Genomic DNA, 14,751 nt, shown 5'->3' with positions numbered 1-14,751 from the left:
CCACTTGTGGGAGGATAGCATACAGAACCTGCTTCAAACGTTTTTATCTCTTTTTTTTAACCAAAAACCAGAATCTGGTAGCACTTTTTCAGACTAACAAGTTCTGCCTTTTAAAAAATGTTATTAGTTTGAAAAGATGCTGCCGAACTCCTTTTGATTTTTTGAATACCAAAAATCAGCTCTCCTCCCAGAATATATTTTTACCTGTGGTGGTTGTTTCAGTTCTGTTTAAATAGTACAAATTAGCTTGGCTGTTTCTCAGATTCTCTTTAATCTTTGTGCAATTTTAAGCTGTCTTTAGAATTAAACACTACAGGTAGTCCTTGCTTAATGACCATTCGTTTAACGGTTTGGAGTTACAACAGCCTTGGGAAAAGTGCTTTACAACCCCCATGGTCACGTGATCACAAATTGCGACCTTTTTTACAACGGTTGTTAAGCAAATCACTGTGATTGCTAAGCGAATCACATGGTCATTAAGTGAATCATGTGGTTGTTAAGCGAATTCCAGAAAAAAAGGTCCATTGGGGAAACTGGATTCATTTAATGGTCATGTGATTCCCTTAACAACTGTCATAAAAAGGTAGTAAAATCAATGCCAATACGCTTAATGACCAAATCGTGTAGCAATATAAATTCTGGTCCCTATTGTGGTTGGATAGCAAAGACTACCTGTAGTATCTATTTCTCCAGTGGGATTCCACTTTCTCAAACCTAGATCCAAAGCAAACTCTTGAGACTTCATTTTAATTATGTATAAAATGTATAAACTGCTTCAGTTTAAAAAGGTATGGGAAGAGCCAAAGGCAGTCACATGATCCTAGCCTCTCACACTTGGATAGGGTGCTGCTACTTGCATGTTGTCCTCAAATCAGTAAAAGAAGTAATCTTCATAGTAAGAAGGATGTTTCCTTTTGCATCATGAAGAAGTTGGTTTTGTAACACCTACAAGTTAAATATATTAAGATGCTAGTATTCTTTACTTGACATGATTTATTTTGCTTTTGCTCATCATGATGAGGTTCAGGGAATTATACCTGGATATGGAACCCTGCTCAGACTGTTAGAAATATTCAAGCTTTCTTGCACAGGTTTGTGAGAACTCTCCAAGCATTGCCCAGACACATAGTTCGTCTGTGCAGTCACAGTGGTTAACAGCTTGCTTCAGAAAGGTACTGGAGGTTCTCAGGATCTTGAACTGTATCAATACCAGTTGCTGCACTGAACTGTATGCCAGTTGGCAAGTCGTGCACCATCTGTGTTAGCAGAGATACTCTCAACTGAAACTTTGATTAGATAGAAGTTGACATAATATCCAGCTAATCGGGAGAGTCTAAAACCCCAAACATATCAAAGATCTTTTTCTAGGAGCTAGCATTTGGCATGTTCATCAATTTCGATTGTTTTTGTGTTTTCCAATTCCTATCCCTCTGTCTTGTTTTTCTTATATATATATTTCTTCCTCAGTTCAGGATCCCAAAAGGAACCTCGCCTTCTTCCAGTTGCGCAAAGTGTGGGGTCAGGTCTGGCATGCAATCCGAAGTCTGAATGAGGACTTTAATCAGCTTCAGAAAGGTCAAAGAGCAGCAATGTATGTAATATGGCGGTCTTTGTAAGAAAAAAAGGTTGTCAGAATGTATGTCTTTCTGAACTCTGCATATCCAATAACTGACCCCATCCCCAGAAGTCCAAATTCCTTATCAATTGTGTCTTCTTAAAAATTTGAGCTACTATGAGTTACATTTATTTGCTTAAACAATTTGGCTTATGCTTGTGCCTAGAGGCTCTGTTCAAATACCTTCTGAATATTTAGTTCAACTTTCACCTTAGTGTAAAGTTTGTGCATCACCAAAAGTAATATTAAAGACAACAAAAAATAAAATATAAAAAATAAAATAGATGAGATAGGGATTGTAATGGTATGTATATATTTATACGTATGTATTGTATCTTGTTTTTTACTCAATCAAAATTAAAGTGATACAAAAAAGAGAGTTGCCCTGCTGCACTACATCTTAGTTTTAGTTTAAATGGTCTGTCCTAATTTTAAAAAAGGTGTCTCCCACCTCCAGTGCAGGGCAGAGTCTGTTGAGTCTCTGTAGAGGGTGACTCTCTTTCCCCCATGGCTTGACAGGCGGAACCTGCTGCGTCACAACAGCACTCTTTCCAAGATGAAGAATACTATGGCCTCTCTGTCCCAGCAGCTGAAAGCAAAGTTGGACTTCTTCAAAACTAGCATCCAGATTGACTTGGAGAAATACAATGAACAAATTGAATTTGGGATCAGTAAGTTTTATTCTCTTTAATAAGACATGAGCAGTTGTTAGGAGATGCTGGAGTTTTTTTTCCTAGTTCGGATTTATTTCAGGGCCAAATTAGGCAACAAGAAGCATCATGAGCTGCAGTTTCTGGCTGGATTATAGGTTGGATTCCCTGTTCTTGCAAAAAAGGCAAGTTTTGGGGGAAAAACTCATTGAATTTTTATCATTGACCTATTGGTTTTCTCTATCCAAAGAAATATAGCATGAGGAAAACCTACAGTGCATTTTGAATGGTATTTTTATTGGCTTGATGCTCTGCTAAATACAAGCTATCTTCCCATGTACAAATGTTTAGCATGGCACATGATAGCATGAGCTGAAGTAGAGTTTCAGGTTGCCTAAATCAATGTACTTCCCATCAAGGTATCAACATTTAAAGTTTTATTGTACCCTAATGAAAAAGCTCAAATAATCATTTTATTAAGGGGCAGTTGACTTTTTTTTTAAAGAATCAAATTTAAAACCATAGCTGTGTTCCCTTTTACAGCTTCTGAGAAACTATTACTTGCTTGGAAGGAGATGGAGCAAGCTGTCGAGCTCCGTGGAAGAGTATGTTGTAATTTTTTAAACTTACATTTGCTGGAATAAATATTTTCCCCTGCTCTTGTACAGTGGGGCAAAAAAGTATTTAGTCAGCCACCAATTGTGCAAGTTCTCCCACTTAAAAAGATGAGAGAGGCCTGTAATTTTCATCATAGGTATACCTCAACTATGAGAGACAAAATGGGGAAAAAAATCCAGAAAATCACATTGTCTGATTTTTAAAGAATTTATTTGCAAATCATGGTGGAAAATAAGTATTTGGTCAATATCAAAAGTTCATCTCAGTACTTTGTTATATATCCTTTGTTGGCAATGACAGAAGTCAAACGTTTTCTGTAAGTCTTCACAAGGTTTTCACACACTGTTGCTGGTATTTTGGCCCATTCCTCCATGCAGATCTCCTCTAGAGCAGTGATGTTTTGGGGCTGTCGCTGGGCAACACAGACTTTCAACTCCCTCCAAAGGTGTTCCATGGGGTTGAGATCTGGAGACTGGCTAGGCCACTCCAGGACCTTGAAATGCTTCTTACGAAGCCACTCCTTCATTGCCCGGGCGATGTGTTTGGGATCATTGTCATGCTGAAAGACCCAGCCATGTTTCATCTTCAATGCCCTTGCTGATGGAAGGAGGTGTTCACTCAAAATCTCACGATACATGACCCCATTCATTCTTTCCTTTACACGGATCAGTCGTCCTGGTCCCTTTGCAGAAAAACAGCCCCAAAGCATGATGTTTCCACCCCCATGCTTCACAGTAGGTATGGTGTTCTTTGGATGCAACTCAGCATTCTCTCTCCTCCAAACACAACGAGTTGAGTTTAGACCAAAACATTCTACTTTGGTTTCTTCTGACCATATGACATTCTCCCAATCCTCTTCTGGATCATCCAAATGCTCTCTAGCAAACTTCAGATGGGCCCGGACATGTACTGGCTTAAGCAGGGGGACATGTCTGGCACTGCAGGATTTGAGTCCCTGGCGGCATAGTGTGTTACTGATGGTAGCCTTTGTTACTTTGGTCCCAGCTCTCTGCAGGTCATTCAGTAGGTCCCCCCGTGTGGTTCTGGGATTTTTGCTCCCCATTCTTGTGATCATTTTGACCCCACGGGGTGAGATCTTGCGTGGAGCCCCAGATTGAGGGAGATTATCAGTGGTCTTGTATGTCTTCCATTTTCTAATTATTGCTCCCACAGTTGATTTCTTCACACCAAGCTGCTTGCCTATTGCAGACTCAGTCTTCCCAGCCTGGTGCAGGTCTGCAATTTTGTTTCTGGTGTCCTTCAGCAGCTCTTTGGTCTTGGCCATAGTGGAGTTTTGAGTGTGACTGTTTGAAGTTGTGGACAGGTGTCTTTTATACTGATAACAAGGTCAAACAGGTGCCATTACTACAGGTAACGAGTGGAGGACAGAGGAGCCTCTTAAAGAAGTAGTTACAGGTCTGTGAGAGCCAGACATCTTGCTTGTTTGTAGGTGACCAAATACTTATTTTCCACCATGATTTGCAAATAAATTCTTTAAAAATCAGACAATGTGATTTTCTGGATTTTTTCCCCCATTTTGTCTCTCATAGCTGAGGTATACCTATGATGAAAATTACAGGCCTCTCTCATCTTTTTAAGTGGGAGAACTTGCACAATTGGTGGCTGACTAAATACTTTTTTGCCCCACTGTCTAGGCTGGCCGAGGTTACTGAAGGAAGAATATTTGAGAGCAAATAGACAGGTACTATGGCTGAGTCCCTCTAGGAAGATTGAGTAGGGGAGGTTTCGGTGTTTTCTCTCTGAAGCCTTGGACTTGGGGACATGGGGGAATATGAAAAAAGAATTTACAAGAATTTACAAGGGGTAGAGAGCTGATAAGGCATTAGAAGCTGGAACTGAGAAATTATAGGCGGACAAAGGAAAGAGGTCTCAGTAATAATCCAATATGCTATATAAATTATTGAGTCCCCTTTTCTCTGCCCTCTGAATAATTAAAGCACTTCACACCCATTGGCTGCTTTCATTCATAGCTCTGAATCAGGATACTAACCCTGGTTTGTTGAACAAGCCAAGATGGGTGGGCCTGCATGTAACATTAATGAGCAAACCACAATACTGCTTAGTTCTGTGTGTAAAGCAGGCCGCGGCTCCATACTGTATCTGTCCTGTAAAATGCAGCTGTATTGCTGTTCTTCTGTGGCAAATAAGCTGAGAGGCAGAGTTTTGCCCAAAGCTGCCTAGTGAAACACAGTGTTCACAATGGCATTTGATTCTGGGGTTTATTGGCACTCTGCTGTATCAACATCGTTGTTCGTGTTCTAGTTCAGAATTTGTAAGCAGCAAGTATTATTTATCCCTCAAGGGCTTTGAACATGTTAAGCTGATTTATGCTCTCAGACATCTTTCGCAGTGTAACAGTGAAAATCTGTTTTAATTCTACTTAGGTTGGTCTTTGGCTTTAGAACCGCAAAAAATGCTTGATGCTCTAAATTTCTATCTAGAGATAAACATTAATCCAAGCAAAATTTAGGCTAATGTATATCAACTTCTGGCGAGATGGGCTAATTCACATAGAGGTTGGGTTCATGCAGCATGCCAGGCCGAGCTAAGATGGTGTTGGGTGATTTGTGGTTCAACAAGTTGTGAATACCCCGGCATTGTCTTGGCATATTGGGTGAGCCAGCCATTTGGTACTCAGCAGATAATTCTAGAGCTGAAAATAAATGGTTACCAGCTGGCTAAACTGGAGTTCGAAGCATATTACTCACTTTAAGGCCAAACAACTCTTGTTCTCCTGTTCCTCCTTTGTTCCCTTTCTTTGTCTCTGAAAGGAGGAGGAAGTGGAGCAGCTGGTGAAGAAGACAATGGCCCTGCAGACAGATATTGTGGAACTACAGAGAATCCCACAGGGCCGGAAACAAGGGAGCTCCTTGGATGATCTGTGAGTAGTTGCTTCGGGTGCTACTTGTCTAGCAGTCATAATCCTGCTTAAAAGAATGATCTGTTCCAATATCTATTAGTTTGGAGCAGCAGAAAATGGCCACCTTTTTCAGGACTGTGAATAATTAATAAGTGGTGTTGACATGGCACGGTGGATCCAGTTAGCTGCTCCCTCGGAGCAAACATTTATCCCTGGGCACCATCAGATTGGAGCAGCTATCTTAGATGATATCCTAGCCACCAGAAAAAAGCCTGGGAGGTTGTCTCTGTAGTTTTCAGTAAGAAAAATAATAGATCTGTGATGGCTTTACTATGATGAAAGTCAGTGTGGACAAAAGTTGGGAGTGAAACATATCTGTGTATCAGGATGGAGTCCTAAAGCACCGATGCTTTTGCAGGACTTTTATAGCAATTTCGCTCTGTGTTGGCCACTAGATCAGATGGTCATCCTTTATTTTGTGTCTGTTCACACAACATAGTTCATTGGGGAAGTGAATTAAACCCAAGCAGCCCCAAGTTGATTTCGGCTAAAACTGACTCCCTCCCCACTTACTGGGCTTAGAAATGCTGTCCATTCCACCCTATTTTAATGTATCATGTGAACAGAACAGTAGAAAATTTGGTACATCTAAAGCTCATTGCAACTGATGGGCAGCACTGTAAATCTGCTGTAACTGATTTCAGTTGTTTTTTGTATTTTCTCAAGTTTGTTTTTATGGGTTACCAAAGTTTCAAAAGACCACCTATTCATCTGATCTGCTTCTCTGTGTGTGACATGCTCAAATGCTTCCCCAAGTTTTTTTTCCTGCTTCCTACACATGATTGGATTCATGTATTGCACCTAGTCATAACATAGTTCTGCTATATGAACCTCGCCACTGTGTTTTGTAAATCACAGTTCATGTCTTAATATAATGAAATTGTATTAAGTTGTAGTTTATTTAACACATCGCAATTAATTTTTTAATATAAATTTTATTAAAAGTTTTAAAGAGAACATAAAAACTAACACAAACTGATACAGAATAAAGAAAACAAAGAAAAAAACAAAAATGCAGAAGGAAGAGATAAAAAGAAATAGAAGAAGCTTCCAATTTTCTTTGCAGCACATATAAATATGATTACAAAGTTATCTCTTAATCTGTGATTACAAAAAACACTCACTATTTTCTATTACCTAATTTTTTTCTAATCATCAAAACCACAAGTCGTGTGCATTTTTTTCTGTTTCATGCAAAAAAAAACTATAAGGGGTTTCCAGTCAGCCATAAATGTAGATATTGTCTTTTCTCTAATCAAGGAAGTCAATTTAGCCATCTTGATACATCACGATTAAATGAAGTCCTAAAATGACATGAGAACCAGCCATAGAGAATCAGCAGGTTAGGCTGATCTGGACAGTGTTTTTCTTGGCCTGCTGGGCTATGTCTGCAGTCAAATGAGCCCATCCCTGTAGTTTGGAATAGCAACAATTTATTTCAGTACAGTGAAACTTGGATTTACTAGATCTCAGTACAACAGACTTCACATGTAGCAGAGCACATTTGCATTAAAGATGTCATTGTATGATCATGCAAAGGGTGTAAATCGTATTATTTATGAAATGATGTGATACAAATTACGTAAATTGCCACAGTGATGGATGTTCATGAATAACAGATTCCCCTGTGGTTCATCTGTTAAGACAAGTTTACACTAATTTATTTGAAGGGTGGATAGTGGTGAAAATTTTGTTAGAATGCAAGTGCCATCTGAGAAAAAAGTGTGTGGCACAAATTAAATAATTGTTTTTAAAAATGAGGAACACAGGTATCACTTCATTGTAATGAATGTATAATTTTGCTCCATTCTCGTCTCACTTACATTTCAAAACCATGTACTCCTTGAGAGATGTGAAAATGTGTATCCTGAACTAAGAATCTTTGGAGTTCAGGGGAGCTTTCTTCATGTGAGTCTGTTATGGGCCCCAGTTCTTGAGATTCACCTGAACTGGTAAATGAGGGATAATGTTTTTATTTGCTAACTTTACTGGAGGGCTGCTGAAGCACAGTGAGGCTTTGCACATGATATTCCCCATCTCAAGACTGAGGACCATCACAAAAGAGAGGCAGAGAAAAAGGGGAGATGGGTTGTGGAAAGAAACAGTCTTGCAATAAAGGCTGTAGCCAAAAGGGATTCAAGAGGAGGATGACGAATCACATGGGGCACACTTGAATCTGAAACTGCGCATTTCAAAACGCTTTTCTTTGTAGCGATGTTATTGAAGGAGAATTGAGTTGACTGAAAATGTTGAATTACTGCGCTCTGTATTGCCAGGGCTGCAATTTGGAACAGGGGGAATTTAGGACACAAATTTTGCTGAACCATAAATCATACTAGGATCCATTTTCTATTCACTGAAGCAGTCCTGATTTTCCTCCTTAAGAGACAGAGAAGAATGTGACTGAATTGGCAGGACTACGTGCCTAGAACAGAGTCAAAGACTTACTCCATTCTTCCTCCTTAACTGCATTGTAGCAGTTGCTTTATCCTTTTTGGGGCGGGGAGGAGAGCTCCTTTGTGACTGGTAGAATGTTTTCTCCATCACCCTGGCCATATATGAAGAATTAAGCCTGTCTCACCCATTCCCACAGAAAACAATTCCTGGAAGGCAATATTTGAGATCTTTATTCCTCAGTTTTTTCTTGCCTTTTTTTTTTTTCCTTAAATAGGGAGGACCAGGCAAGGGATTTGTATCGGAAACTGAGGGAAAAACCAAGAGGTAAATATTTTACAGCATTGGAATCTTGCTTCATACTTTATTCCAGAGACCACCTAATATCTAAAACCAGGAGTAGTGCTATCCAGGGACAATTTTCAAGCTTAAATCTTCTGTCACTTTAACATACTCCAGACTTCTCTTTTTCCAGTTTCTTAATCTGGATTTGGTTTCACAAAGCATAAAGCACTGTTGCTATTCCCGGAAGTTAATGTGACATAACTCACTTTTTTATGTGGAAGGGATGGTAAAAATCTGTATTTTTTTTCATGCTTTCACAGAAAGAAAACGGATTTCTAACTCATTTTAGAGAATGCAAATAAATAGACATCTGCAATAAGAACCGTAACGTAACATATAATCGTGCCATATTAGATGTAAATATGAGTCTTCTTTCACGTTTGGTGACGTGACGAATCACATAAATTAGGGGTGTAACCTTTTTGTTCCTGAACTCAAATAGTCGGGGTGTGGAATCCTTTGATTTATACAATCGTGGGAACAGTTGTTTTTAGCAGCTGCACACAAGTGCTCCATTTGCATGCTCCACAATAACTTTTTAGAATAGAAAGCACTGCACAGCCCTATAACACAGCGGTATCATACGACTGGATCGTATGTTGTAGTTATTTCCTTTTGTGTGACAACCCAAGACTTGTACTTGGGAATTCTGGGCGCTGTGGACCCAAGGCATTGAAGGCTGCCAGGGTAGCACAGCTGCTCTTCAGCACTCCAGCAGCAGCAGAACTTAGCTGTGTCTCTTTTATCTCTTCTCTTGTCCAAAAGAGTTCATCGTGTTTTGCATACTTCTCATTCTCCTCTAGATCAAAGGACTAGTGGGGACAGCCAAGAAGTAGTTCGGTTGCTCCTACAGGCAATCCAGACATTTGAAAAGAAGGTCCGCCTCCTTTATGTTCAGCTCAGGTAAGAAAGACTCTCAAGATGCCTTCTAATGAGGACAGTGGGCTGGTTACTTGGAATACGGGTGGATTGGGGGAATACCATCAGTACATAGAGAGCTAAAGGTAACTGTAACATCCTGGCCTCCTGTGGTACAACTGCTAATAGGGGATTTGGCTGTCACTTTTTTCAGTAATACAGTGGTCTGCAAGCAGAAGGCACTGGAATTGTTTCCTAAGGTGGATGAGGTGATGACTCTGATGCACGAAGATGAGAAAACAGTTGTCTGGCTTCAGGAGAAACGACAGAAAGAGCTCTGGAACCTCCTGAAAATTGCATGTGTGAGTGAAGAAGTGTAATGGATGGCATGAGCAGGGAAGATTCTGGAATGGAAGTTCAAGGTTGTCAGGAGGGGTTAGGGTTAGGGTTAGGGTTGGCGAGATTTTGTCTATTAGGTGCGAGCTAATAAAGGAACTGAACTGTACTGGATTGCTTCGTTACTGGGCTGAACCCAACATCAATCTTGCCAGACTAAACCTATGCTAAAGCAACTAGTGGCTATAACCCATGAGACTCTAGGGAGGGGCCAGCCTCATCCTCTTCGTCTTCCCGCACTCTTTCGGTGGGCTGAGGAGGCACTTGCCCTGGAATGTCTCTCCCCCCTCCTGACAACCTTGAACTTCCATTCCAGAATCTTCCCCGCTCATGCCATCCATTACAAGAAGTCTCATTATCTAATCTACTTGGTGGGAAATGCTCAAGTCCCCTAGTATTGGGAAAGTAACAATTAAGACATGTCATGTTGAGCTAAAGGCACCCCATTAGCTTACCCAATTTCCAGTTTGCATGCAGAAAACAACCTGTTTCTTTCCCCTTCCACAGAGCAAAGTCCGTGGGCCAGTCACCGGAAGCCCGGATAGTATAAACATATCGCGTCCTAATAACCCCGGTCAGCTGCCACTCCAGGTTACAACCCCACACAATAATTTGGATTCTGGGATTAAAAGGTAATGGTGAAAATGGTTAGCTTCCAAATTGGAATATCTGGGCCTGCAGTTGGTCAGTTGAAGTGGATCAGATATTTAGCTACAATTTACATCATTTCACACTGTTGTGCTTCAACTGTTTCCGTTACTCTTTGAGAAAAAGGTCTTTAGTGTCATGTTCCAAATTGAGTCTCCTTTGAGTTGAACTTCATAGACCTGCCCATGTAGTTTCTTGACAATAGTTTAGAAATGGTTTCCATTGCTGCCTTCTGGGATTTCTTTTTTTACTTTCCAGTTTACCTTGAAATTGGCCTTCTATCCAAGAAATCATCTGATCCAGTCCCACTTAGCTTTTTGAGATTAGCCAAGGTCAACCAGATGCTGCCACCTGACTTCCAGAGTTATAAGATGGAGAAACAGGCACCTATTCTGTTTTGCATTAAGTTCAGTGCCCTTCTGAATTGAGGCTACAATCAAATGAAGTTGATCTTGCTTGCAGAAGGGGAGAAGGCATATGGGTGACATGGTCCCACTCAGTAGTGCAGGATCATATAATGCAATAGAAAAATATCTAAATCTTTAACACCTCTGACCCATCCATCCAGGAAATAAGAGCCTTTCTTAGCACATTATTCAGTTATATCTCTGACTGGATTTAAAAAGGTGAAAATATACTTAAGGGGCAGAAAGTGCTACTGCTTGTCCATTTTCAGTCTCACAGATTACCAGTGTCAGATAAATGTCTGTATTCCCTTTTAATACATATGTTTTTGCTCTTCCCAGCTCAGTGTACTCTTAAATCCTTTGGATGCTCTCTTTGCTCGACACCTGCAGATGCCACCAATCTACTCTTGACCAGCAGCAGTTTATTTTCAGCTCCTATCTAGAACCTCCTCAATTTAAAATGCGTGCCTCCAAGTTCTGATATACAGCATTCCCATTTTGGCACACAGTCCATTCAATGCACTTTGCTCACCCCCCACCCCACCCTCAAAATAGAAGCAGCTGTTGGAAACCACACTGCCAGATATATTCAGGACAGCGTTACTGAAATACCTTCAGTACACAAGGAAACTTACGTTCACTTTTTAAAGAGTGATAAGAGACACTTGAATTAGTAACATGATGCGTGACGCAGTGAATGTGATTTGTATTTAATATTGTATTTAATATTTAGAGATCAGTAGTGATCTGTAAAAGCAAACTTGTATGCTTCAAGATGACAAAATGTGCAAGAAACATACACTCAATTCAGTAATTAATTCAGCAATTTCATTATCTTAAAAATGTATTTAAATGTCCACATTTCCATTTGGCGTCTATGTGGCCATTGATTGTAGATTAACACTACCAACAGGTTCTTTTGGGCATAAGTATTGCATACTCATGTAAAGGGGGAAAGCAAGTGAACCATATGTAAATGGTAGCAGATTTTGGCTATAGATACATGGTTCACCAAGGGAATATTTTATTGTCCCACCATGGGTACATGAGCCAAAAAAAAAAATTGTTCTACTGTTTGTACAAAACAGGAGTGAATTACTTGTTCCCAATTATTGTTTATGGTCTGCACCTGTGTATGTTCTGCCAGAGAAAACTGTACAAGTAGTACTCACTTAATGACCATTCATTCAGCAACTGAAGTTAACGACGGTGCTGAAAAAATAACTTTATGACCATTTACGACCTTTGCAGCATTCCTCAGTCACATGATAGTCAGTATGCGTTGTCCTGTGCCTGACCTGTGTTTCCCCCCCCCCCGCCCTTGCAGAGCAAAGAGATGGAGAGGAAGGGATTGCAAGAGAGTAAGCTGTTTGCTCCTCTACACATCAAAAGCAATGCAGTTGCACTGGCAGCCCAGGGTTATGCAAACAGCTTACAGTACTCGCTTGAAATCTCTTTCTCTCCAATCTCTCTGCTCTGCAGGGGGCGGGGGGAGGTGAAAGGGGAGAAAAAAGCAAGTGATTTCTGTAGGCAATCTCTCCTTTGCCTGGCTCTTTCTCACTGCTGCAAACAGGCTATTCTCTTGAAATCCCTCTCCAATCTCTCTGCTCTGCTGGGGAAGGGGGGGAAGGGTCAGGCAAAGGAGAGATTGACTACAGAAATCACTTGCTTTCCCTTTCTTTCGCAGAGTGGAGAGATTGGAAAGAGATTTCAAGAGAGTAAGCTGCTTGCGTAGTGCACCCATAGCTCCCAGGCTATGGCGCGATCACATTTCTTTTGATGTGTGCAAGACAGCAAGCAAGCACTCGAGCATTCCAAATGGCAAAGGAGTGGTTGGGAGGCAAATGAAAGCCGAAGGTGTGAAACTGAGTAGTCTTGAAGTCTAGAAAGTAGTCTAGAAAGAGTCTAGCCAGAAAGCAGTCATGGTCACGATTTCCCACTTAGCAACCACTTTGCTTAGCGGCAGTTGCTGGTCCCAACTAGGGTCGTTAAGCGAGGACTACCTGTAATGGAAACTGGCCGAATCTCAAATATATCTATTAATTCAGAAGCTTTAGGCTTATTTTCTTGAACACTACTTAACAACATAGTGGACTGTCCTATGAAACCCTTTGGAGTTAGAAAAAAAATGGGTATTGTGCAAAATAATAACGGACTATTTTAATTGGGCTAGTGCAGACCTCTGGGGGATGAAAAGGAGATAAAAGTATGCAGTGATTAGGAGGTGGCATTTCTTCATACCAAATATTTTTCTTGTGAAATGTTCTTGAAAAGATCTCTTATAATTTTCTCTTAGTGAGGATCTACTGATGGAATCTCATAGCCTCTGCAATCAGCTGGAGAATGTCATGCTGGATACAATGAAGGATCAAGAGCATAGCTTTATGGTAACATCTGGCCCTCTGCTATAAAGTGATGGGTTGGGAGGAAAGTAATGAGGGCAACTCTCACTTTTCAGCCAGCTAGTTATATTTAGCACTGCTTAAACAGGGGTAGAGGAAAAGGGGGGGGTGGAATTTAGTTAACTCACATATCTATCGGTCTGTCTGTGTGTTAACAAATGCAGAGTACATTAATAGGAACATATATTTTCTTTGTATTTAGACTTTGGACTGGAGTTGGCTGAAACTTCCAGCAGAAGAAAGAAAAAGCCTAGAACAGACTCAGATGTGAACATGATTTTAATTTAATCACATAAAAATTGTGGATGATTTGACCTTACTGTAACTGTTCTTGGTGAGAAATCTATACTTGCAGCCTACTGGGCGACCCTAAGTGATGTATTTGATTCTTACTCAACTGTATATAAACTATATTTTTCTGTATGACTTTAGTTTAAATTGATACTTCGGGTAAAAGCTGTCTAACCTAGGCCCTTGATGGTGGTGCCTGTTTCCGTATTACTGCTTAATTGCAGACACTGAAGATAGGTTAACACATGTTTTGCTACCCTGATGTACATGAGGAAGATTCTCTGCTTCCAGCAAGGAAAGAAGTTAGAGTGCTCTTAATATGAGACTTCCACCTACGATACAATTCCCTGTTAATGTGGCTGTAAATATATTTGTGGGACAGAAGCTGCATTGGTTTCCACGTGAGCTAGGAACTTTATAATGTATGGATGGGGGTCAACACATGCATCGGTATGCACTCAGGCTTCCCTCCTGAAGTCATTCAAATGTTTGAGTGACGTTTGCAGGGACTGTGTGGAAGACGCTAGGCATCTAGTTTTACAGCTTCCTCAGTGGAACTTTGCTGTCAACACTGTTTTGAGATAGGTAGAAATTTCCTCAAAGAAATAAATGATATTGAAGCCTTATTTGGTTATTGTAAGTGGTAAAATTACCACTCTTTATCAAGTCTGCATGGTCAAATGGTTTTAGTTCTTCTAACCAGGTTTTGGGTAGGGTTACGGTTAAAAAGCTGAAAGCAGTGAAGTATCTGGGATCTGGGGAACCACCAATATTCCATGGTGCAATTATTCCCAGGGATATTTTTCTTCTAAAACAAGAACTAAGTGGATACATTAAGTTTACATTTTAAAATACATTATTAAAAAATAATCACATTTTGTGCCTTAAAAGCCTGAATCTTTTCCCAAGCCATGTGCTCTGCAGGCCTCAGAGACCAATTTAAAAAAAAAAACTGTGCCCTCCAAATGCAAAAAAGGCTCTTCCTGTTATTTTATATTTTTTTCACAGCAGGCCGTGATGGAAAAATATATTGTTGTAATAAAGGCTATAAACTACAACTTTTAATACAGAAACAGACTTAACACAACAGCTATTTTATTAATTTATTTGTTAAGCAATATTAATTTATAGTATTTGAAAGGCACACATTCTGATAATGTTATTCCTCGAGAGAGGGAAATAGCAG

General features: G+C 40.1%; 1 protein-coding gene across 1 annotated transcript in view; it reads left to right on the top strand.

The window, feature by feature from the left end:
• The window catches only part of IKBKB (inhibitor of nuclear factor kappa B kinase subunit beta), a 29,222-nt gene extending 15,031 nt beyond the window's left edge, over positions 1-14,191 (top strand). Inside the window, exons 12-21 of the mRNA XM_088152027.1 lie at positions 1,468-1,591; positions 2,135-2,286; positions 2,809-2,870; positions 5,676-5,785; positions 8,496-8,545; positions 9,367-9,466; positions 9,636-9,783; positions 10,325-10,449; positions 13,169-13,259; positions 13,477-14,191. Of these exons, the coding sequence (XP_088008153.1) occupies positions 1,468-1,591; positions 2,135-2,286; positions 2,809-2,870; positions 5,676-5,785; positions 8,496-8,545; positions 9,367-9,466; positions 9,636-9,783; positions 10,325-10,449; positions 13,169-13,259; positions 13,477-13,545 (1,031 nt within the window). The 3' untranslated portion in view covers positions 13,546-14,191. The remainder of the gene's footprint in view (positions 1-1,467; positions 1,592-2,134; positions 2,287-2,808; positions 2,871-5,675; positions 5,786-8,495; positions 8,546-9,366; positions 9,467-9,635; positions 9,784-10,324; positions 10,450-13,168; positions 13,260-13,476) is intronic.
• The last annotated feature ends 560 nt before the right edge of the window (positions 14,192-14,751 follow it).

The sequence above is a fragment of the Python bivittatus genome, unplaced genomic scaffold (genome assembly GCF_059951505.1).
Source record: "Python bivittatus isolate LINGU-HERP-01145 unplaced genomic scaffold, Pbiv_v1 ctg000680_np1212, whole genome shotgun sequence".
NCBI classification, from domain to species: Eukaryota; Metazoa; Chordata; class Lepidosauria; order Squamata; family Pythonidae; genus Python; species Python bivittatus.
Note: the sequence above shows the minus strand (reverse complement) of the source record. Positions and strands in the feature narration are given on the sequence as shown.